Source organism: Salarias fasciatus, unplaced genomic scaffold (assembly GCF_902148845.1).
Source record: "Salarias fasciatus unplaced genomic scaffold, fSalaFa1.1, whole genome shotgun sequence".
Classification (NCBI taxonomy): domain Eukaryota; kingdom Metazoa; phylum Chordata; class Actinopteri; order Blenniiformes; family Blenniidae; genus Salarias; species Salarias fasciatus.
In genome coordinates, this window is record NW_021941270.1 from 70647 (window position 1) to 93271 (window position 22625).

Sequence of the window (22625 nt, forward strand, 5' to 3'; positions counted from 1 at the left end):
CAGCAGCATAAAACACAACACTGACAAGGCTGCCAGACAAGAATACACACCCAGTTTATCTCAGTGGATCACACACACACACACACAAACACACACACAAACACCAAGCAAACAAGCAGTGAATGAAATACTACATGGAGTTATAATAGAAGTTATGGATTAAAGATCTTTTTAAAGACATGATGCAACCTGATGATGAAAAAAAAAATAAAAAAAATAAAACAAGCTTGTAGTTCAACCTCTCGTTTACTGCAGTTTCCTCCTTCAAGACCACAACGTGCCACGAGTGACAAACCCGGAAATGTTGAGAAGAGAGGGCTGGACTTGGAGAGGAGAGAGAGAGAGAGAGAGAGAGAGAGTCCGCATCTCACACAGGAGCTACGCTCATCTGGAGGGCTGAATTTTCCCGGATAAGATGGTAATAACGCAGCGAACATCGTGACAAGATCTGAAAAAAGCAAGAGGATCATCCACGACAGGAGTACAAATTAACAAGAAGGGGAACATTGAACAATGCGCGAAGCGGCCGCCGTGGAGCCTTAAACCCGAGAAGACTGACTGTCAGAGTCCTCCGCAAGAAAACAGGCGTCTGCTGGTGATTTGGAGAATTAAAAAAAAAAAAGGAATTAAAAGCAGGGATGACAGTGAAGCTCGACTTTGAGGAGTGTCTGAAAGACTCTCCGCGCTTCAGGTAAGAAGTTCACCTGCGCTCTGTTACGCACGGAGGAAAATGCGGCCCGACAGTTACGCACAAACATGGAAACTCTGGCAGACACTTTTAATGTGAATTTACATGTACCGGTCTAAAATAGCTGCTTTTAAACCACATTTCTCAGCCAAAAAATGTTTAAAGTAACTTCATTACAAGTTGCATGTGAACAAAAGTAGATAAAAAGTTGGATTTCTGTTTAAAACACTTGATCAATGTACATTTGATTTTCAGAGGAGATCAAATTTTTTAAATAAAGCTCAAAATACTCCTACAAGTACCAGAAAAATAAATTACAGTAAACTGATTCTTCGTAATTCACACTACACAAAGCCAGCCTGTTTTACCCAGAATGCCATTTAATGACAGTGTACATTCAGAGGTTTGGATTGCTGCGGATCAGCTGGGAGGAATGCACTGATGGTGTGGACACGGGTTCGATCCCCATGAGTCAAGCGCTTTGCAGGACATTGAGACTGCTGAGGTGGTAAAATGTGTCATAAAAGTGAAGTCAGTTCACCACTGCTGTTGGGGCGAGTTAACTGTGAAGAGAAAACAAACACTTACGCTCTGAGGCGTTTTACAGTTACTTTTAATGGTTTTGTAAGTTATAATCAAGAGAGAGTGGAGTCCTGACGCAACCCCTGGCATGGAGACGTGGCCCACCAGAAGCCCCACCAGGGTCGATCTGGTGAACAAATTAGGAAAAGAAAAATTCTATTTCTATCAGTGAAGTTTCTCTACTAATTCATTTTCTTCAGTGGCTTTACGGACTGAGATTTGCTATGAAGAGCCTGATCCATCAGCTCCACCCTTCACATCTGGTGCCTCATATAGGTTTACAAATAATTAACTTTAAATCATAAAAATCCCCAAATCACTTTCACTTTACATCTTTCACAAGTGTGCTGGCGTGACGTCGGTTAAAGCCATGTGGACGTCTTCTAAGCACGGTGAAAACACGATATAGATGTTTAATAACTAGGCCTGAATCCCCCTCAAATGTGACAGTTTCAGTTTCTATGTGTCTCTTGACAGCTATGAATCAGTGTGAAAAAAAAAATTGCATGTGGCGTTCCTCAAGGATCCATTCTCGGGCCTCTTACATTCATTTGAAGCATTTCCAGGTTCTTGCAGAGCGCTCTGAACCGCTTCCTGTCTGAACGACGTTGCATAATTAAACTAAATTTACCTTGCCTCGAAGCGGCACGGCCGCGGCTGACACGGTTTGTTTCCTAGTAGAACACCTTCCTCATTCGCCATCTTCAGCACTTTTACTCAAACCGTTTCGCCACACGGTTTGGCAACAACAACTTCCCCTCCAACCCACACATCGGTACCATCGATTTTATTCCATTTTATTCTATTTTCCCCGTGACGCCGGGCGGCAGTCGCTCTCCCACCTACCAGACTGTTTTCAGTCATTTAACCTTTAAGTGAGCGGCTGAACCGCTCAGCCACAGGCCCGTCATGAGCCTACACACACACACACACACACACATTTCTCCACACCTTTCACCGAGCTCTCTGATGCGCGGCGTGACGTTAACACTCTGGTGGTTCTCCTCTGGTTGAAGTCACAGCTTCACACCTTCTTTCCACTGTTACACTTCAGAAAACTCTCCTCTTCTGCTTTCTTACATCAACATAGCTTGGGTTCATCGTTTGTCGAAGCTGCAGTTTATTACTTTTCACTATCAAAATACAAACTTTACAAAACATTGATTGTGATTTTAATCTAATCAGATGCTTTGGTGGTTGAGTAGAAGCTCTTTCCCCTGCTGTGACCGTCTGTCCCTGTCATACCGGAACTGCTTCATCTCTTCGTAATGTTCATTTCATACATGCTTCCAACATTGTACAAGTTATTTCACAAGGCATCCTGCTGTCTGGCCTCACTGAAAGGTCGCACTGCGACATGTTGTCACGGTGCTGTTTCTGACGAGTCATGGTTTTAGATTTGAACCAAAGGAATTCCGGTTTATGATGCTACAGAAGTGGATTTGTTTTAGGAGATTATAGTTCAGTGCTGAGGTGTTTGTCAGAATCACACAAACATCCCTTCCAGCTGAGCTGCTGCGTGTCAGCGCCGTGCTGCCATTAATTTGCTTTCCACATCAGCATCTGGTGCAATCGAAAGGGAAGTGCCGCCGTGTGGGTGTTGCAAGCCGCTCGCCGGAGCTTGGCAGGCCTCTGGGCGTGCCCTCGACGGTTTCTGGCTCCTCGCCTGACTCACAGCGGCCGCCTCAGCCCCTTCCAGCTGATCCGACATGTTCCTCTCCCCCCCCGCCCTCCGCCGGCCTCGGTGGAAAGTTTGACGTCGGGACGGCAGAGAGAGAGAGAGGGAAGTTTGAATTCAGGTGAAAATGGCCGCCGACAGGCTGAGATTGCCGCTCCAGCGTGCTTCATCCGGTTGCTAAGGCAACCGGGGCGGGGAGGGCAACAGGAAGTGGGGAGAGATGTGCCGAGGCGATCAACAGGAGACAGGAAGCCTGAAACCACGGCGGAAGCTCAGCCTCGGCGCTGTCTTCACTCGCTGTTTTGGTCTCTGTCAGACGCAGAGGAACGGACCCGTCTCTCGCCTGAACCCACCTTCACGCCTCTCCTCCTGCAAACCTCTTTTTAGACTCCTCTCTCTTCTTTCTGGAGCTGTCTCCTCATTTGGCACAACGTTTAGTCTTATTCCAAGAGTTCACGACCTCAGACGTGGGTTCAGGCCTCCCCACACTGACCAAACACAAACAGTAGCTGTCTGTTCAGGCCCTCCTCTCAGACTGTCCTCATTCTTTTCTTTTCTTTTTTTTTTTTTTTGCTTCCTCCGCCTCTGTGTCTCTGTGTTTCTGTACTGTTGGTGGAAGGCAGCGGAAACCGCAGCGGGTACGAGGAAAGACTTGCGAGAGGCGCTAACCGTCGTGACAAAACGAGACTTTCTGTGCGAAGATTTCCTGCGACTTGTTGTCCTCTCAGCTCCCGGTGATTTCAGTGTCCCTATAAGCTCCTGAGGAATGCATCTTCCCCAATCTCGCAGAATTCCTCCACGCTCCTAAAATAGCTCGCGCGATCCAAGTGAGTGGAAGAAGACGCTCAGGGCGAAGTATGTGGATGATTCACTGAGCGTCAAACCGCTGAACAGCAAGAATGTGATGGAACGGGCCATGTGCCGTGCATGTGGGCCGAATGGATATGGCACAAATATTTGGGAATCCACAGAGAAGTGCAGGAATTTCAACATACTCTGCAAAAAAAAAAAAGAAAAAGTATGCTTTTTACAAAATATAGAAGTTTTTTTATTCATCTCCCACCTGTAGTTTTGATGATAGTGCCAGATAAAGCTGCAACAAGTGAATATATCATACATATTATTACGACAGGAATAAGTAAAAAGACTTGTGTGTGTCTTTCAGAGCGGACATCGAAGTGGTCCAGAACGATGTGAGCGAGCTGGAGACGCGTCTGGAGAAGGTAACGAGCAGACCACGCCGGCCCACTTTCACACGAGACCCACACACACACACACACACACACACCCACACACCACACACACGTCAGTCTCATGAGAAGCAGCCGTGAAGTGAGAGCTCCCGTTGGTGTTTGAGGTCGTTCTTTCACCTGACGGCGATCAGGAAGTCGCTGCTTCCCCTTCTCATCATTGTCCGGCTGCATGTAGAACCACACTTTGTTCTGCTTCGCTGCAGCAGAGTGTTTTCCCCCCTTTGTCTGCTTGACATTCGCGCACGTTCTGGTTTAAGGTCTCGGCCAAATGCCACCTTTCTGCCTTCCCATGATGCACCTGGGCTGATTCACGCTTTCAGCTTTGGGGGGGAAAAAAAACTGGACTAACTAGGTTTAAGACCTTCCTCTTTTTACCTGCTCTGCGCACGTGCCCTTCAGCAAACGTCTCAAGCGTTTACAGACTCCAACAGAGAGTCCCAGCTTTTTTCTTTCCCATTGTTGCAGAAAGAGGCTGGATCTAAAGTATAATCCGGTTTTTTGTTGCCGCTCCGCACGGCGCCGTGCTGCGACACGCTCGATCTGGAATACAATCTTGGGTAACGTCGGGCTGGAATTGCACCACGTTTGACGGCGACAGGTGTGTCCGTGTGAATGTGTGTGTGGTGCAGCTGGTGAAGCAATGCCAGGCCATGCTGGAGGCGGGCCGGGTCTACTGCCAGACCAGCAAGAGCTTCGTCAACGGCCTGCGGGAGCTGGGCCTGCAGTGCTCCGAGGACAAGATGATGGCGGTGAGGAGAGCGCTCCCACATACCGGGGAGTTATTTATACCCCCGCCTTATCTCTGCTGACGTGTCTGAATATGGCTTTAAAGAAGAATTCACACAGTGTTTGTTGTGCAGGACTGTCTGGACACGTTTTCCAAAAAGCTGTCAGCGATCCTGGAGACTCAGGGGGTGAGTGTGTCCGTCTCTGACTTCGGCGCTCGGCGCTGACCTTCAGCACGCCCCCCTCACCGTGAGCGATCTGTCCGCTTTCAGGAGGTGATCGAGACCACGCAGAAATCCGTCAAGACCAAGCTGCAGAGCTTCGTGAAGGAGTGAGTGCTTCCTGTCTGTGGAATCCAACCCGCCCGCCATTAGCCTCCGCTTACACTCCCTCCACTCCCGTTAACGGGAACAATTATGCAGATTAGATAATGGAAGCTGTGGGAGAGCCTGAGATAACAGTCATTAGAGAAAGCTTTTTTTAATTTTGTGCTCAAATGTAAACAAGAGTGAAGAAAATCCATAATTTTCACTGTGTGGGTTTATACACCACATCATTTCTACCCATGAAGCTCTTGTCACCACAGTAATAAGCTCACCGTAGTAATATCACAAAAAGAAAAAAAATTATATAATATTGTCAAGGTGGCCTTGGATATATACTGGTAGAAGATCATAGACACTGAAGGATGAAAAATAAATGAATGAATTAATAAGTAGATATTTGAATAACACATCAAATTAATGACTTTCTATTAAAATATACAGAGGAATGAAGTTGCTTTAAGGAGACAACGCTGCTCTTAAAGGAATACTCCGAAGATTTTGGACCCACGCCCTCTCCCTATCATTGAAAGTGAGATAAGCTCATAAATACCTTTTTTGTGTCTCTGCGTCCAGTGGCTGGATCCCAGCTGTTAGCATCATAGTTAGCTTAGCTCAATTACTGGAAGTCAATAGGAGACAGCGCCGGACTGACTAAAGTGAACAAAATACTCCTTCCAGTGGTCCAGGGGAGGCGTATTAGCACGTGAAGTAAATCCGAATGGTTAAAAAACATTTTAAAAGACGTGTTTTCTTTTCAATCCGTTAAAATAATGTTTTGATACACACAGACCTGCACATGCGCAGTGCTCCGTGGAAGGATATACCGGAGCACGAGCACTGCGTATGTGCAGGTCTGTGCAGGCTGTGGAGGCTATGATGCTAACAGCTGGGATCCAGCCACTGGACACAGAGACACAAAAAATGTATTTATGAGCTTGTCTAACGTTGTCATGATAGGGATAGGGCGTGGGTCAAAAATCTTCGGAGTATTCCTTCAAACGCTTTATCGTCGCATTTCAAATCCACAACAAATGTGCAAATGTGGCCATCATCAGCACAAAGTGTCATGGGATTCATTGATTGAGAATGAAATCAAATGAACAGAAACGTCTCTTAGTTTTTCTCCTTATTTTCTTCCTTTGGTCACTTCAGTTTCTGATGTTCTCCGTGATAGGTATTTGCAGAAATATTCCTTATTTCTCAGCTTTTTCTTAAAAAAAAAAGTACATTAAATATTTCATTTCTAAACATTTACCTGCACAGAAAAGTAGAAATACTGAGTGAATTAAACCAACCAGACCTGTTGATCGGTAGTGTTTGTATTTTGATTCTCATGCTGCTCAGAAAAAGCTCTGAATGGAAGGTCATCTTTACTTCCTCAGTCTTCTCTATCATTTTGGCTTTAAATACTCAGAAGAGCCACAAAGGTCAAACCACACGGCCCTCTTCTTCTTCTTCTTCTCCCTCCAGAGACGTGCGCCGCTTCAAGGACGTGCGAAAGGAGTTCGAGCGCAGCAGCGAGGCCCTAGAGGGGGCGCTGGCCCGGAACGCCCAGGCCCCCCGGGGCAAGCAGCACGAGGTGGAGGAGGCCAGCGGCGCCCTGCTCAACGCCCGCCGGGCCTTCCGGTCCGAGGCCCTGGACTACGTCCTGGAGGTGGGAGCGGCCGGGCGCCGCAGTCAGGACGGGCTGCCTCGCTGCTCCCTAACCGCCGCTTCGTGTTTCTTTCAGATTAATGTGATCGAAGCCAAGAAGAAGACCGACATCCTGAATGCGGTGAGTTCTGTCACCTGGTTTTACTTTAACCGTTTCCTCTGGATTTTGACAGTTTCCTGATGTTTCCTGCTCAGATGCTGTCGCTGATGGAGGCTCAGGCCCAGTTCTTCCAGCAGGGCCACCAGTCGCTGTCCCAGCTGGACGACTACCGGCAGAAACTCAACCAAGAGGTGAGGCTTTCCCGTCAGCAAAAAAACGCCACGGCTGATGAGTAAGCATCAAAAAGACACTTAGTAAGAGGAAAATGTGTGTCAGAGAATGTGTAGTGGAGAATAGAGGTTTAAAAAATGCATGGAACAGCAGGAAAATGGCGATGCTGTGCAGACATACGGCTTGACATGTGTTTGGATAACAAACACGTGTTAATGAGGAAGATCATGCAGCTAAACTCATGATTAGACTGCGTCTTCCTCACGCAGAGGAATCACAGCGTGACACCACGCTTTTATTGTGACAGGAAGAAGGTGGCAACAACAGGAAATGGTTCACATGCTCAAGAGTGTGTGTGTGTGTGTGTGTGTGTTGCTTCCTCCTCTGGACTCTGGAAATCTTCTTTGTCGCCGCTGATCTCAGGCAGCATCGTATCGCTGCAGAGTGTTTCTGTTCAAACAGAATGAATCTGAGAGGAAGCTGAACGCCGGCCAGGCTTTTCCTCCCTGGACAGGAAGTGAGCGGAAGGAGAACGGGCTGATGCAGCAGATCGTAGAGAGAGAGGAAAGAAAAGGGAGAGAGGTGGGTGCTGCTGAGCCGGCCACGAGCTGGAGAATCATATTGAGACTCGTACTGAGAATCCACTGATCTCCCTGCAGCTCGACTCTCTTTAAGCACATTAACATGAAAGCTTAAATCCATCCAGCTCCCATCCTGCTTTATCCAGAGGTCAGGGTCAAAGGGCGCGCCGGAGTCCGGTTTCAGTTTAAGAACTAGACTGCTTTTTATTCCAAGATGCCTTCTTTTATCAATAAAATTGAGTCCAGTTTCTGGTTTTCCCGCCCACCGCTCCCGCAGTCTGAACACATGTCCCACGGTTCTCTGGGAGTTTTCCTGTCTTTCTGGTTTCGTATTGGGTTTCTGGAGAATAACACTGGTGTGTGTGTGTGTGTGTGTGTGTGTGTGTGTGTGTGTGTGTGTTCCTGCTCCGACAGCACACCCAGTTTGTCCTGAACTCGGCCCGGGAGAAGAGAGACATGGAGCAGCGCCACGCAGCCATCAAGAAAAAGGTGACAGGAGTTTCAGTTAAAGGGACATTACACGCATTTTTACTGGCAAGTGTTCGGGAGCAAGAGTTTGGCAAGAACAACGATGTGAAATCAAAGTTAAAAACAGATATTTTGGTGCTCTACGCTACGCGGTGTAGACCAGGGGGGGGCAAACTACACTACTTTCAAGATAGAAACATGAACAATATTTTCTGTCTTGAAATAAACCAGAACATGAGAGAAAATATCAAGCACATGTATAAAGATGAACATTAGAGACTTTGAAGAAGTCTTGACTTACATTAGCCTCCGAATCTTTGTTTAAAAATATGCTTGTTAATAATTTGATCCTTTGAATTCAACTTTTAATCGAGTTCAAGCTGTTGAATGAATTTAATTCAGACTTAAATCAGTGTTTCTGGAAACTAGTCAGCAACAAATGTTACTCTTTAAGTCAACAGAAATGATAATTGCATGACTTTTTCTGATTTGAAACAACCTAAAATTGTATTAAAAAACAAACTTATTTAACTGTATTTACAAAACTGCTCAACTTTTGATCCTAAATAAAATAAGATAATCCTTGATCTCAATAAACACGTCCCTGTTCAGCTGTTTCACTGACATTTTTTTTTTCCCTCATATATTTGAAGGACATCTCCTACGACGACTCCATCATGGATTTCAACACCGACGCCGCCAACGGGATCGCAATGGAGGGTTACCTCTACAAGAGAGCAAGCAACGCCTTCAAGACCTGGAGCAGGTTCGACGCGCGGCCTCCTGCGGGCCTGTTTTGGCCCACAAGCCTTATGTTTGACACCGATCTAAGCCTTAAGCAAGCTCAGTGTCAGTAAGACACAGCTGGGATCAATAAAGTGTAAAGTATCAACAAATACAGGCTGTTTCCTGCTGCTTCAGTCTCCAAACGTTCCCGGGAGAACCGGCACGACGCTGGGACGTCCACCATGTTTCCAAATGAAATTCAAGGACATTTCAGATTAAAAAACAAAACTTTTTAATTAATGATTTCCTTTTATTTCTCGTTAACGTGATGCTCTCTGCTCTCTCTCACCGCCAGACGCTGGTTTTCAATACAGAAAAATCAGCTGGTCTATCAGAAGAAATTCAAGGTAAATGTCTCAGAGGAAACGCTCAAACGAGCGACACACACACCGCTGACGTGCGTGCTGTGTGTGTGTGTGTGTGTGTGTGTGTGTGTGTGTGTGTGTGTGTGTGTGTGTGTGTGTGTGTGTGTGGGTCAGGACCAGCCCACCGTGGTGGTGGAGGACCTGCGGCTGTGCACGGTGAAGCCCAGCGAGGAGAACGAGCGGCGCTTCTGCTTCGAGGTGGTCTCCCCGTCCAAGTGAGTGCACGGGGCGGCCGTCTCGGCGCGCGCGTGTGTGTTTGAGCGACGCTCGAATTCGTGTGTGTGTGTGTGTGTGTGTGTGTGTGTGTAGGTGCTGTCTGTTGCAGGCAGACTCCGAGAGGCAGCAGCAGGCTTGGATCAGCGCCGTCCAGAACAGCATCGCCTCGCCTTCCAGGAGCGCAGAGAGGACACACACAGCCCGGTCAGAACACACACACACCACACACACCACACACCACACACACACACTCTGTACATTTCCTTCATCGTGTCCTCATGCCGGTGTGTGTGTCTGGCCTCTTCAGAGGCAGCGCTGCAGCTCCGTGTCCAGCGGGAACCTGCTGGGCGGAGGAGGAGGAGGAGGAGGAGAGGAGGGTCGGGAGAACGAGGAGGAGGCGGGGATCAGGAGAACGAGGAGTGCAAGGCACTGGAGGAGGTCCAGGCCATCCCGGGGAACCGGCAGTGCTGCGACTGCGGGGAGCCCGGTCCGGACTGGGCCTCCATCAACCTGGGCATCACGCTCTGCATCGTCTGCTCGGGAATACACAGGTACACACACACACACACACACACACACACACACACACACACACACACACACACACACACACAGAGTCTGAAATGCATTGTGACATAGTTTTGCTGTTCTACAGGAGTCTGGGAGTTCATTTCTCTAAAGTGCGCTCCCTCACTCTGGACTCCTGGGAACCTGAGCTCATAAGGTAAAATCTACACCTTCAACACCTTCACACACCTTCACACACCTTCACACACCTTCAAATGTTCTTTTTCCTTCTAAAACCATTTTCCCTTCATTGTTTTTGTAGCTGATGTGTGAATTAGGAAACTCGGTGATCAACAGGATCTACGAGGCTCGAATTGATGAAATCACCATCAAGAAGCCCAATCCGTCCAGTCCCAGGTACACACACACACAAACACACACACACACACACACCACACACACACACACACACACACACACACACACACACACACACACACACACTTTAATATGGGAGAGTGATGCTGCTTCCACACACTCATGAAGCGAAGCCACAGATTTAGGGAAACTGTGGCGACGCTGAGAAGAATCAGAAGCTGCATGATGTTGGTACTTAAAGGAATAGTCCAAAGATTTTGGACCCACCCTATCCCTATCATTTACAAAGTGAAATGAGCTCATAAATACCTTTGTTGTGTCTGTGCGTCCAGCCGCTGGCTCTCAGCTGTTAGCATCGTAGTTAGCTTAGCTCAACTGCTGGAGGTGAATAGGAGTCAGAGCCGGAATGACGAAAGTGGACAAAATACTCCTTCCAGTGGTCCAGGGGACGGCGTATTAGCACGTGAAGTAAATCCGAATGGTTATAAAACATTTTAAAAGACGTGTTTTTTTTCAATCCATTAAAATAACATGTTGATACACACAGATCTGCACAAGCATAGTGCTCGCGAAAGGATATACCAGGCGCACAGCGGCTGAGTCTATGACTTCTACTGCTGTGCTCCGGGATATATCCTTCCGCGGAGCACTGCGCATGCGCAGGTCTGTGTGGATCAAAATGTTATTTTAACGGATTGAAAAGGAAAAAACGTCTTTTAAAATGTTTTATAACCATTCGGATTTATTTCACGTGCTAATACGCCGTCCCCTGGACCACTGGAAGGAGTATTTTGTCCACTTTCGTCAATCCGGCTCTGTTTCCTCTTCACCTCCTGCAGCTGAGCTAAGCTAACTACGATGCTAACAGCTGAGAGCCAGCGGCTGAACGCACAGACACAACAAAGGTATTTATGAGCTGATCTCTCTTTGTAAATGATAGGGATAGGGCGTGAGTCCAAAATCTTCAGAGTTTCCTTTAAAGGGGCTGTATCATGCTTTTTTAGCTCGTCCAAACCCTATTTTTTTTGGCGCTAAGGAAAAGTCATTTTGTGTTAAATAAAAGATTTTCTGGGGCTAATTCTGAAACCCGGAAGAGAAAACGCTCTGTTTCACTGAAAATCCTGCCTCTCCCCCTGTGGACTTTGACTGACAGCGAACTTCAACCAATCAGCGCTTCAAAACAAATACGCTCGCTAGCTTTAGCTCTTTAGCTCTAGCTTCTCTACACGCAAAGACACGCGCGAAAACGTCTTTTCCTGTTAGAAACTCACCACGCGCAGACTCTTGGCTCTTGCTTGATTGTTGCTTTCAGACAATGGTTAAAGTTTATCTCCGTAATCTCCGCTACGCACAGTGAAGGCGGCGTCACTTCCCATTTAGTCACCGGAATTCACCCAAAAAATTTGAAAACAAAGAGCGGCAACGCTGATTGGCTTGCTGATTTTTGCACGATGCAGCCCCTTTAAATAAACAGCCACCTGTCTTGTTTCACTTTATTCATCATGACAGAAATAGAATCTTTATTTCCTGTTGGCTGATAAAAACTCAAATGCAGTTCTGCAGTTCCTTCCTGGGTTAATCTTTAAACCGTGGGTCTCCGTCTGTCCTCTCTGCGCCGCAGCAGACAGGAAGTTGTCTCAGGTATAGATGTTGCTACCGAAATTATTTTTTTTTTTTTTTTAACGAAACAGCTGACGTCTTTTTTTCCAGAGGAGACAAGGAGTCCTGGATCCGATCCAAGTACGTGGAGAAGAAGTTCATCCACAAGCTGCCGGAGCCGGGCCGGAACCCGCCGCTGCGGCGCTCCAGCGCCCGGCGGAACCGGGCGGGGACGCAGGAGCGCGGCGCGCAGCGGCCGCCGCTCAAACCCAAACCCGGCCGAGCCACGCTGCCCCGGGCCACAGGTAACGGTGGGGGGGGAGGGGGGAGGGGGGGTTAAAGGTTTGGTAAAGCAGCTGGTTGCTCTGCCGTTGTGCCGTTAATCACTCCTTCCTGCTGATGCTCACAAAACACAAAAACACAATCCCCAAACCTGGCCATGCAGCAGAAGCCGGTAATCCCACAGGCCTGGAGGGGCGTGTGTGTGTGTGTGGTGTGTGTGTGTGTGCGTGTGAGTGAGTGCGTGTGTGTGTGTGTTGGGGGCAGTTTGCAGGATAAACCAGTAATCATGGCTGTTTTCCTTCAGGGCTGAGTCCCAGTGAGCTCAACCAGAAGAACAACACCAGCTCCCACAACGGTGAGACCAAACACACACTCACACACACACACACACACACATACAGTTTCTCACACAAGCCTCTGGACGCCTGTCCTCCGCAGACGTGGAGGAGGAGGAGGAGGACCTGAGCGCCCTCCACCCCGGGGCGCTGCTCTACCGCTCGGCCGCCCTGCAGAACTTCCCCGTCATGGCCGACGCCTTGGCGCACGGCGCCAACGTCAACTGGGTCAACGCGGCGGAGGAGTCCAGCACGCCGCTGATCCAGGCCGTGTCGGTGGTGAGAGAGCCGCGACGACCGCGCGCCGCGACAAACGAGACCTCTGGGTGACCGTGGCCCTGTTTCTCCAGAACGCCCTGGCGGCCTGCGAGTTCCTGCTGCAGAACGGCGCCAACGTCAACCAGGCGGACAGCAACGGGCGGGGCCCGCTGCACCACGCCACCATCCTGGGCCACACGGGGTGCGCGTTGACAAAAAACACACACACTTAAATACAGCTGCAGCAGGTATTTATAGCCTGGTCTCCGCTCGTCCTCAGGCTGGTGTGTCTCTTCCTGAAGCGAGGAGCCGACTACAACGCCAGGGACAAGAACAAGAAGGACCCCATCACCATCGCCGTGGAGAGCGCCAACGCCGACATCGTGACTCTGTGAGCGTTTTCAGCAAAATGTGAAGAGTTTGTTCAGCAGAATGTGGGGGGGGAAAAAAAGCATCAATTCTCGTCGTGTCTTCCAGGCTGCGGATCGCCAAGATGAACAAGGAGATGCGGGAGATGGACGGAGCGTTCGGCCAATCAGGTCACTCAGGGGAGAAGGGATCTGGGGGGATCCTGGGCGGGGGCGGGGGCGGGGGCGGGGCGGGCTGGCCCACACCCGGAAGAGCCTGCAGGCCTTAAAGAACCACATCAGCGGGCTGGCGCTGCGCGGGCAGAACGACTAGACCCCGGCACGCCGCATTTATTAGGATAAACAAATAAAAAAGGAAGAAGTGAGGAGGGACGGGGCGAATGCGATAGTTGTGCAACAGGAAGGAGCCGGAGCGACAGGGTACGACGAGCGCGAACGCAGAGGAATAAATGAAAACAGGCGGCGCTCACTTTGAATCTCGGATGGTCATCCTGCACTTTAAAACCCACCGGCTGTGCTGTCGGCTCCCTCCACGAGTGTGTTTCCAGTAATTCACTGCTCGTGTACAATAGGCTCTTTTCAGGCCTGTTCTCAATATTTTTGGATATTTTATATCCCGTATGTACAGACTGCTGACTTTATCGGACAGCTTTTAACCCATTTTGTACTTTTTTTATTATTGTTGTTAGTTTTTTATTCCAGGCATGTAAGCTAAATTCACTATTGAGTTTTCGGCGATCGAGGAATATTTCGGAGCACTCTTCTGTGAATAGTGACTCGCTGTTACGGTGTATTTGGCTGTGTGTAAAGCGAGCGATGTGTGCCGTCGCCCTCCAGCTTCCAGCCCGGTCGTGACGTTCATGTTTGCATTTTGTCATTTCAAGCTGCAAAGTCCATTCTTTCATGATTGAAATCAAGGGTTTTATTATATTATTATTATTATTGCTATACAAATAGCATAAAAAAAGTGCATGTGTATGTAAACCATGTGAGGCTGGTGTCAAATTACAGGACAGCATGTATGTTTTGCTAGTAACATGGCGGCTATCTTTCTCTGCTGCGCTACTCATCTCGTCTGTCGCATTATATGTCCTCCGTCGCTCCCAAGCGGGCCGGTTTTGGCCCGCGGGCCCCATGTTTCACCCCCCCCCTGTCTCTGCCCTGTCAGTCATGAAAGAATGGAAGCGTGATGTTTTCTCTGTCTGCTCTGAACCAAACTGCCGGTCAGTATTTGACGTGCTGTGCTTTGTCGCCGTCCGCCTCACGTGCGCTGCCTCTTGCCCCGCGGCCCCCTGGGAGGCCTGGCGCCGCTTTGCTGCAGGGCGCCACCTGCTGCAGGCTCAGAGGTAAAGTGCATGCGTGCGCGCGCCAACGCGTCTTGTCCGTTTTGTTCAGTCGCATGTGTGTTCTTGCTTTGAGCTCCCAACGTGTCCAGGAAGCAGAGATTAGCAGTCAGAGCTGAAATGAAATGTGCAGCTTCAAATCGGGGGGTGTCAAACATAAGGCCCGCGGGCCAAAACCGGCTCGCATGAGGCTCCAATCTGGGCCGCCAAAACAACTTCCTTTTTTTAATTATTTTTTTAAAATTTCAAATAAATTATTGATTTTTTTTCAAACAACTTTCTCCAGAGGAGCAGACAAAGCAACACAGAGACCTGAGCTGATGCTACAGTGAAGGCTAGCTAACTAGCATTAGCGACAAAGCCATGCTGTCAGGGTGAGGCTTTAAAATCATGCACAATGCCACATCTGTATTTTTTTTTTTTTTGACATTTCCTTGAATTTTGCACTAAATTGCCTCATTAAAATAGACATGTTGGCATTGTTTTTGTGAAATATGTATATTTTAATTATTTATTTAATTACATTGCGCCAGAACAAAAGAAATTTACAATTAAAAGACTGTAATTGAACTATTTCACCAGTCCCACCCACTCAAAATGAAGTTGACACCCCTGATTTAATAAATGTTACAGTTCAGAAGCATCTTTGTGTGATTTAAACAGAGAATTTGATTAGAAACAAAATTTCAATGCTTCAGTGAAAGTTACTCTACATGTTTCATTTCCTTTTTTATTTATTTATTTTTTTTATTCCACAGGTGACGAAACCTACCAGGACATTTTCAGAGACTTTTCACACATGGCCTCGAACAACCCCGAGAAGCTGAAGCGCCGCAGCGCAGACCCCAAATCTTAACCCCTTCATCACACACACACACACACACACCCACGCTGGCTACCCGCCACATGTTCAGTCACAGCTCAGCTGGTGTTGACTTCAGAGGGAGAAACGAGCCAAACAGTGAATTCTTTGTGCGAACACGTCGGGGCAGAACAATGGCGTCCGGGTGGAAACGCCGGGCGGCTTTCTGAGAGCAGCGTGAGGCGACTTTCTGCCCAGCAGAGGGGAACGCCGTCGCTCTGCCAACATCTCCTAATTAAACCCATTAAATCTGCTCCTCGTTTAATGAAAACGGTTCTTTTTTTCCTCTCCTTTCTGCTTCTTCTGTCCACTTCACAAAATGTGTTTTAATTGAATACCATCAAACTGTTTTTTTTTAAGACATCAGACAATGTTCATGTTCATTTTCTTTAAGTTATCTGATTGTTTTTTTGTATTCAGGTCAAATAAATGAGACTGTCATGCTTACGTGTGTGTGAATGTTTTCAGCAGAGGACGCCGTCATTATTCAAACGGAGACGCTGCAACAGAAAAAAGGTTTTTTTTTAATCAAGGTAAAGTGCAACATGTGGAATTCAAACATGTCAGGTTGATTTAAGACAGGGTGGTTCACGAGGTAAAGCATCCATTCCTACCAAATATCCCAGCATCCCCCGCTTCACAGAGCCGCCCCCGGCTCGCCCTTCACAAAAATACAGAAGTCCTAATGTTTCTGCGAGAGGAGTATAAAATAAAGCACTGGCGGTGAGAAGAGTTCCTGAGACCGAGAGTCTCCGGGGGAATTTATTCTGCCCTTCATGAAGCAGCGTGAAGCTCAGGCTGCTTTTAAAGCACTTACTGGTCTATAAAACACCAAGATGTTTAAAAGCTTCATTCTGATATGTGGTGGACAGTTTCCAGTGTCTAAAGCAAGAACGGAGCAGGAACTAAATATTAGAAAATAATCCATAGCTGATTCCCACCTGGAAAAGTATTTTACAAGTATAGGGAATCATTTACTACATTACAAATTACAGTTTTCAAACTTTAAAAAGAATGAATCTTTCGTCGACCCTACATTAATGTGATTAACTCTGACAGCCCGGGTTCAAACATCTTTAACTGGCCTCAACTAACTTCGTTTTCAGCGAGCTGTTCTCCAAATTTCAGAAAATCAGAAGCTTCACTCCATGTCAGGAGAAAAGCTGAAAATCTCACTAAAATCCTGATTTATTATCGGAGACTAAATCAGATTTATATCTTTTTTTTTCTCTGTCCTCACCGCCCCTTTGAGGGAACGCAACTCTACTTTATAAACTACATAAACTTCTGGCCTTTAGCGCTCTCCGTTTGGTTTCAACAGATTATTTTCTCTTTAAGATTAAATATCTACCCTTCCACTAATGATTTACTTATTGTGTTGCTGGCAGTTGTCCCTAATGGCTATCTGCAGATAAAAAAAAGATTACTATGACGGCCGGCAACACGTTTGTGGATTATCATACACTTTTGGAATACGCAGTGCAAGTGAGGATTGCTATAAATGAATCACATATGTGCAAAAACTTTGAAGTGTGAAAGTCTCAAACGTCTCAGAAAATTCTAAACTCTTGATTTTAGTGGAGTTCTCCATTCAGACCGTTCTCCCTCTGAGGTAAAATATGTACTCCTTCATTGTTTTTCTTATTTCCAAACGAACAGAGATGATAAACAAAATGTGTGAATGTCCTTCTGAATCATAGAAGCAGCTCCTTCCTGCCGGTTTAAAGGATTCTTCACTTAAAGCCAGTTTCTGAGGTATAAAGACGATTGACCGCCACACACAGCGGCGTGTGTATTGGCGGCGCTCCCGCGCCTTGAACACATTGCTTGAAGCTGAAACGTTGACCTGCCAGATCACTCCAGTCCCCTCTGATTGGGGTCGGAGGTCAGATCGTTCATCTGCTCCAGCTCCGGGTGCAGACTGGACTCCTTGTCGGCGGCGGAGCCTCTCCGATTAGGAGGAGGAAGAGGATTCTTGCAGGAGAAGAAGTGAGGAAGAGTGGCCATGGTCAAGGTGCCGAGGATGAGGAAGGCGCCGGCCACCAGGAAGGACGCCACGTAGCTCCCTGTGGTGTCCTTCAGCAGCCCTGAGGGAAAAACAGAGAAGAGAGAACGCATGAAACCCTGAATGTCTGCAGATTTCAGTCTTTGAGAATTTTCAAGACAGTAAAATGTAAATCAAACTAACTTCTCATCCACAGAGGATGTTTGTATTCCCTGACAGTCCTGCTAATGTTCTGTTTTTTTGAATTTCAAATTGCCGGTACGCCAGCTCCCTCTAGTGGTAGATGAAGGTAAATCATTGTGGGAAAATCAAACTTCAAATAATACAGGATTTAATATCATCAAATAGTTGAAAACTGACAAAAACTTAAAAAATGAAGTATAGATCTGATGTAAGTATTATCTTTTGACTTTTAGTTGTAAATCTATGACTTTGCACAGTGTGGTGGCAAAAATAATCAACGAACATCCAAGACTGTTGATCAGGTTGATCTTAGGAATCATTTTCTTCAAAGCCACAAGCTGTAAAATCTTCTAAACAAACGAGATATTTTCATTTCTTGTTTATCTTGTAATATTAGTACATTTTCTAAACCAGCATGGAGCGAACGCTGCAGTAGAGGGACTCAGTCTGTGTAAAAACCACTGTCAAACAGTGTGTGTGGTTATAACTCATCCTTCTCCTTGACTTCACTTTGACAAGTCAAAACAAAACCCATCTCTTCCCGCCCGACGTGGCTGAAGTGCGCCCACCTGACAGCGGCGTGCCCAGCAGCCCGGAGCGAGCCTCTCAATGAGCTGCAGCAGGCCCAGGGCGCCCATCACGCGCTCCACGCCCACGATGGCGGGCAGCACGGCGAACACCAGGGAGGTCAGCGCCCCGGAGGTGAAGCCGTAGAAGAGGGCGACCGTCATCAGCGCGGCGTAGGAGCCGGTCAGCGAGCTGACGGGCAGCAGCATGATGAAGACCCCGGCCAGGAACGTCCACAGGCTCATCAGTGGACCAGGCGGAAGTGGCCCAGGTCGGCGAACCAGCCGGACGCCACGCGGCCCAGGATGTCGGTGATGCCGGCGGCCGACATGACGAAGGCGGCCTGGTACTCGGAGAAGCCGGCCTGGCGGCTGTGGGCCACCAGGTGGAAGTACGGCACGAAGTAGCCCATGTTGAAGAGGCTGACGCCCAGAGCGAAGGTGAGGTAGGGCCGCTCCAGCAGCAGCGACAGCTCCAGGTAGGAGGAGACCCTCTGGGCGCACGACTGCCGGCGCTCCGAACCCGCCGGAGCCGGGCGGGCCTTCGGCGGGGCTTTGGTTTGCCGCCGGGGGCGGATGAGCGCCCCGCAGGGGATGATGTTCAGGCTGAGGCCCCCCAGGATGAGCAGGGCCCCCTCCAGGCGTAGCGCTCCACCAGCAGCAGGAAGAGCGGGTTGAAGGCGAAGGACGACAGGCCGATGCTGGAAAAGGCCAGGCCCAGCGCCAGGGCGCGGCGGCGGGTGAAGGCGGCCATGACGGTCGCCACCATGGGCTGAAGATCAAGCCCCATCCGAAACCTGACGGACACAGAAGAGGAGCTGTAAGAAAACCGACTCTAACAGCAACGATTTGTTGTTTTTCCTGGACTCGGCTCACCTGAGACGACGCCCATGGTGAGGTAGAGGTGAAACACGCTGGTGGCCTGAGACGCCAGGATGAAGCCCAGTCCGGCCAGGAGGCCGCCCGCCATCACCACCAGCCTGGTGTTATAGGCGTTACACAGCGCCGCTCCCAGGGGGCCTGCACACACACACACACACACACACACACACACACAACTTCATAATGCAGTCCCTGTCTCACTGTAAACACAAGTTAAAAAGTAGAAGCTCAAATTACCTGAACGTTTTTGCACTGATGTGTATTTTTCTGCATGAGTCACTGGTGATCACGTTCACGCCGCGGTTTGTGCGCGGCTAGCAACACACTTCAGAGCCTTTGCGAGCACCAGCTGTTTACTAGATCACCAGATTAATTAGCCTGCGGCCGCTGACCTTTGCTAACACTTTCACTTAATGTTTGAGGATCGGTACAGTAAACACAGCCGCTATCGCGGCTTCAAGAGGAAAGATAATCTTAATGAATAAAAGAAGCATAATTATCCTGCTTTTTTGCTCATGCTTGGTTCAAGAAGGTTTCCATGTTTCCTCCAACAAATAATGAATATACGTATCCAGCAATCCTCTGCTTTCCTGTTTTTAGACCTTTTCACTTCCTGTGAATGTTCATCATGTCGTTGGAGAATCCCAAAGCTCCTTCTGATTTATCTGAGATGCGCTGGCATGCAGAGCGTGAATGCACACTGCATGGAAACATGTCAAACTGTCACGCAAAACACAACGAAGCGGCAGATCAGCCTGCACGGCCGACTCACTGAAGAACTGCTGCGATGCCAGTCCTATGGAGGATATCCAGGAGATGGCGTGAGCGCTTTCCTCAAAGTACTGGACGAACTCCACGAAGAAGATCCCCAGACTCCGCATCAGGCCGAACACCAGGCTGGTGCTGATGAAGAGCGCGGCCACCAGCACCCAGCCCCAGCCGCCGTCCGGGCCCTCCTCCCGGTCCTCCTCGCGCCGGCCCTCCGACTTGGACTTCAGGTCGGTCATGGCTGAGAGAGGTTCGGAGTGAAACGGCAGGTCGGCGTGAGAGCAGAGAACGCGAAGTGTTATGAAACAACGGCGGTTCAGAGCAAAGACTCGGGTCCTCTCCGCAGCTGTCAACAAATGTAATGATTAACTTGACACCAGCCAATAAATGCTTCAGTTTTGCCGTGCATGGGTGACTCGGCTGCTTGGCTCATCAGCCGAGGTGAAGAAGATGTGGGACAGAGGTAACGGCGGCCGCCGAATCAGCTGCGATGGAAAGGCCTCAGGCCTGCAAACGGGGCAATATCAGGTAATCACCAACTGCGGCATTGACGTGGATTTATGCTGACAAAGACAGATTCTTGTGTACTGAAGCAGCCGGTACGAGTGGACACGCATTCCTCTGGACATCTGCTAACTCCATGAATGATTGACAAGGTCAAACAGACCGGCACGTTTCTTCGAATGAGGACTTTGATTGCTGCATTGTGCTTCATTTGCATGTGGGACACTTTCTTCAGGAAAGCCATCTTGAAAATAAACCACGGCGGCTTAACTTGTGTGAAATCATCCTGCTGCTCTTTAGTAGCTGCTGTTTCTGTTCCCTTCCTGACACGACAGCATTAACAGATTTCTACTTTCACTTGTTACATTTTACTGAGAAATTCTCATTTATCAGTCACATGCTGTGCTGCTGCAGGCAGGAAGAAGCTGGTCACGATGCATTCTCTGTGATACAGAAAACACCTCACACTCAGAGAGCTGACCTACTGAAGACCTCAGCGGATTAAAAATGCTTTAATTCCATAAAAAACATGGTGTCATGTTAGCAAAGCAGTTAACTGAGACTCTGATTGACCACTCCACCAGACAGGTCAAACAAGTTGGAAACTATAGACAAATAGATGGGACTTGTCCCTGAGTGCAACAGTCTAAAGGGCCTTGCTCTGATTCAGTGTGTGTGTGTGTGTGTGTGTGTGTGTGTGTGTTGAGCCATTAGGTTTCCTTCATACGCCTGCAGAGATTTGAAGCTTCTGTCTCAAACATTAATAAGATCCTTTATTACCTGATCATCCACAGGTAAATCACCTCAAAACTGTGCACGTGCCCTGTCAGGAAACCATCATCAAGCGCACATGACCGAGCCCGGCATGACGCATGCGCAGTGGCTGGCTGGCTGCTGCTGCTCGCGGCTGGAAGACACACAAAGAGAAAGTAAACGTTCTAAACCGCAACCAATGTATTATTATCAAACTTCAATCTTTTAGATGTTAAATTGCTAATTTTTTTTTCCACCTGTTAGACGTTAGCGGGGTTATTAGACCGTCACGTGCGCTCCACGACCCTGGATTTAAACCGTCCAATGAACATTCGTTTGCGCTTTATTTTTACTCTGCGCCGCGCGACGGGACTCACCTCTGTGTCAGCTGTCCCCGGAGCCCCGCATGGTCCGCAGCCTCCAGGCTCACTGTGGCGACTCGAAAACACACAAGGTAACCACCGGCGGCCTGATGGTGTGTGAGTGTGTGAGTGTGTGTGTGTGTGTGAGAGAGAGAGAGAGAGGGAGAGAGCAGGCAGGGAAACTTGACCAGCCACTAACAGCTGAGTGACCTCTGCGCATGCGCACTGTCGACCTCAGCCTAGTAAACATGTCACAAATGTCATGTTTTACAACTCCAACTCCGGAGGCAGAGCGCTGCTCATTTAACCCAATAAGCCAGTTTTAAAGTCTCCCAGACTGTTACAGATTTACCTGACGGCTTGTTCAACAGTCAAACGACTGTTTAGTACTTTAACTGCTCTTTATTTTAACTAGAAATATGAAAGAAAATATATGTGAACATATATATTTAGAGCAGAAAAGTAAAGCATGTGGACGTATGAATTTATTTGCATATTATGCGAGATTTTTAGTGAATTCAGCTTGGAAACAGCAGGACAATGAGCCTCAGAAGCATGTTTTTGGACACTGGTGGAGAACACTCACACATGCACAGAGTAGTAAGGGTGGAAAAACCTCAGTTAAACAGCTTGCCATCTTCTCCTGGTTATTTTGTGATTGTTCTTGAGGTGTAGCCGTCATCAGGGATCATGTGTCTCTACTCCCTGACCTTAATCCACATTGTGACAAAGTACAGACAGCCTGCTGAATCTAAGTTCATTCTCCATCCCGTTTGTTGTAGTCCAGGACCAACGATTATTGTTATGAATTTATTTCTTAACCTGTCTCATGACTACAGTTCGGGGAAGCTTGAGCCAAGGCCGAGAAGCGATCTGCTGCAACAAGTTTGACGGGTAACACCGTGCAACACAAGCATGTGAGAGAAAACAGTTGAGTTCAGCATGTCAGGGAGACCGACACTAGAGGGAGGCAACTGCAGCGTTTCCTGACGGGCTGGAAACTGTGGCTCATCTCCCTCCAGAATCAGATTATTAGGAATGAGATCAATCTATGAGACTGTACATTATTGAAGGATC

The 22625-nt window shown here is 48.2% G+C and overlaps 2 protein-coding genes across 2 annotated transcripts; one reads left to right on the forward strand and one right to left on the reverse strand.

Annotated features, from left to right (window-relative positions):
* Positions 1 to 328: 328 nt before the first annotated feature.
* LOC115384651 (arf-GAP with coiled-coil, ANK repeat and PH domain-containing protein 1-like) lies at positions 329 to 15972 on the forward strand. Its single transcript, XM_030086888.1, is given in 25 exon segments — positions 329 to 691; positions 4114 to 4171; positions 4831 to 4950; positions 5062 to 5115; positions 5200 to 5258; positions 6724 to 6907; positions 6983 to 7027; positions 7102 to 7197; positions 8173 to 8247; positions 8880 to 8992; positions 9308 to 9359; positions 9492 to 9592; positions 9687 to 9757; positions 9760 to 9797; positions 9901 to 9920; positions 9965 to 10144; positions 10249 to 10317; positions 10422 to 10517; positions 12189 to 12382; positions 12664 to 12714; positions 12798 to 12973; positions 13045 to 13154; positions 13233 to 13343; positions 13430 to 13491; positions 15422 to 15972. Coding segments are annotated over 25 exon segments (2286 nt in total). The 5' UTR covers positions 329 to 638; the 3' UTR covers positions 15520 to 15972.
* A 276-nt stretch (positions 15973 to 16248) lies between these two features.
* LOC115384656 (monocarboxylate transporter 13-like) lies at positions 16249 to 21708 on the reverse strand. The gene is given in 9 exon segments (XM_030086892.1): positions 16249 to 17612; positions 18283 to 18310; positions 18313 to 18548; positions 18551 to 18910; positions 18913 to 19047; positions 19050 to 19076; positions 19156 to 19299; positions 19934 to 20170; positions 21564 to 21708. Coding segments are annotated over 8 exon segments (1398 nt in total). The 5' UTR covers positions 20169 to 20170; positions 21564 to 21708; the 3' UTR covers positions 16249 to 17379.
* Positions 21709 to 22625: the final 917 nt, after the last annotated feature.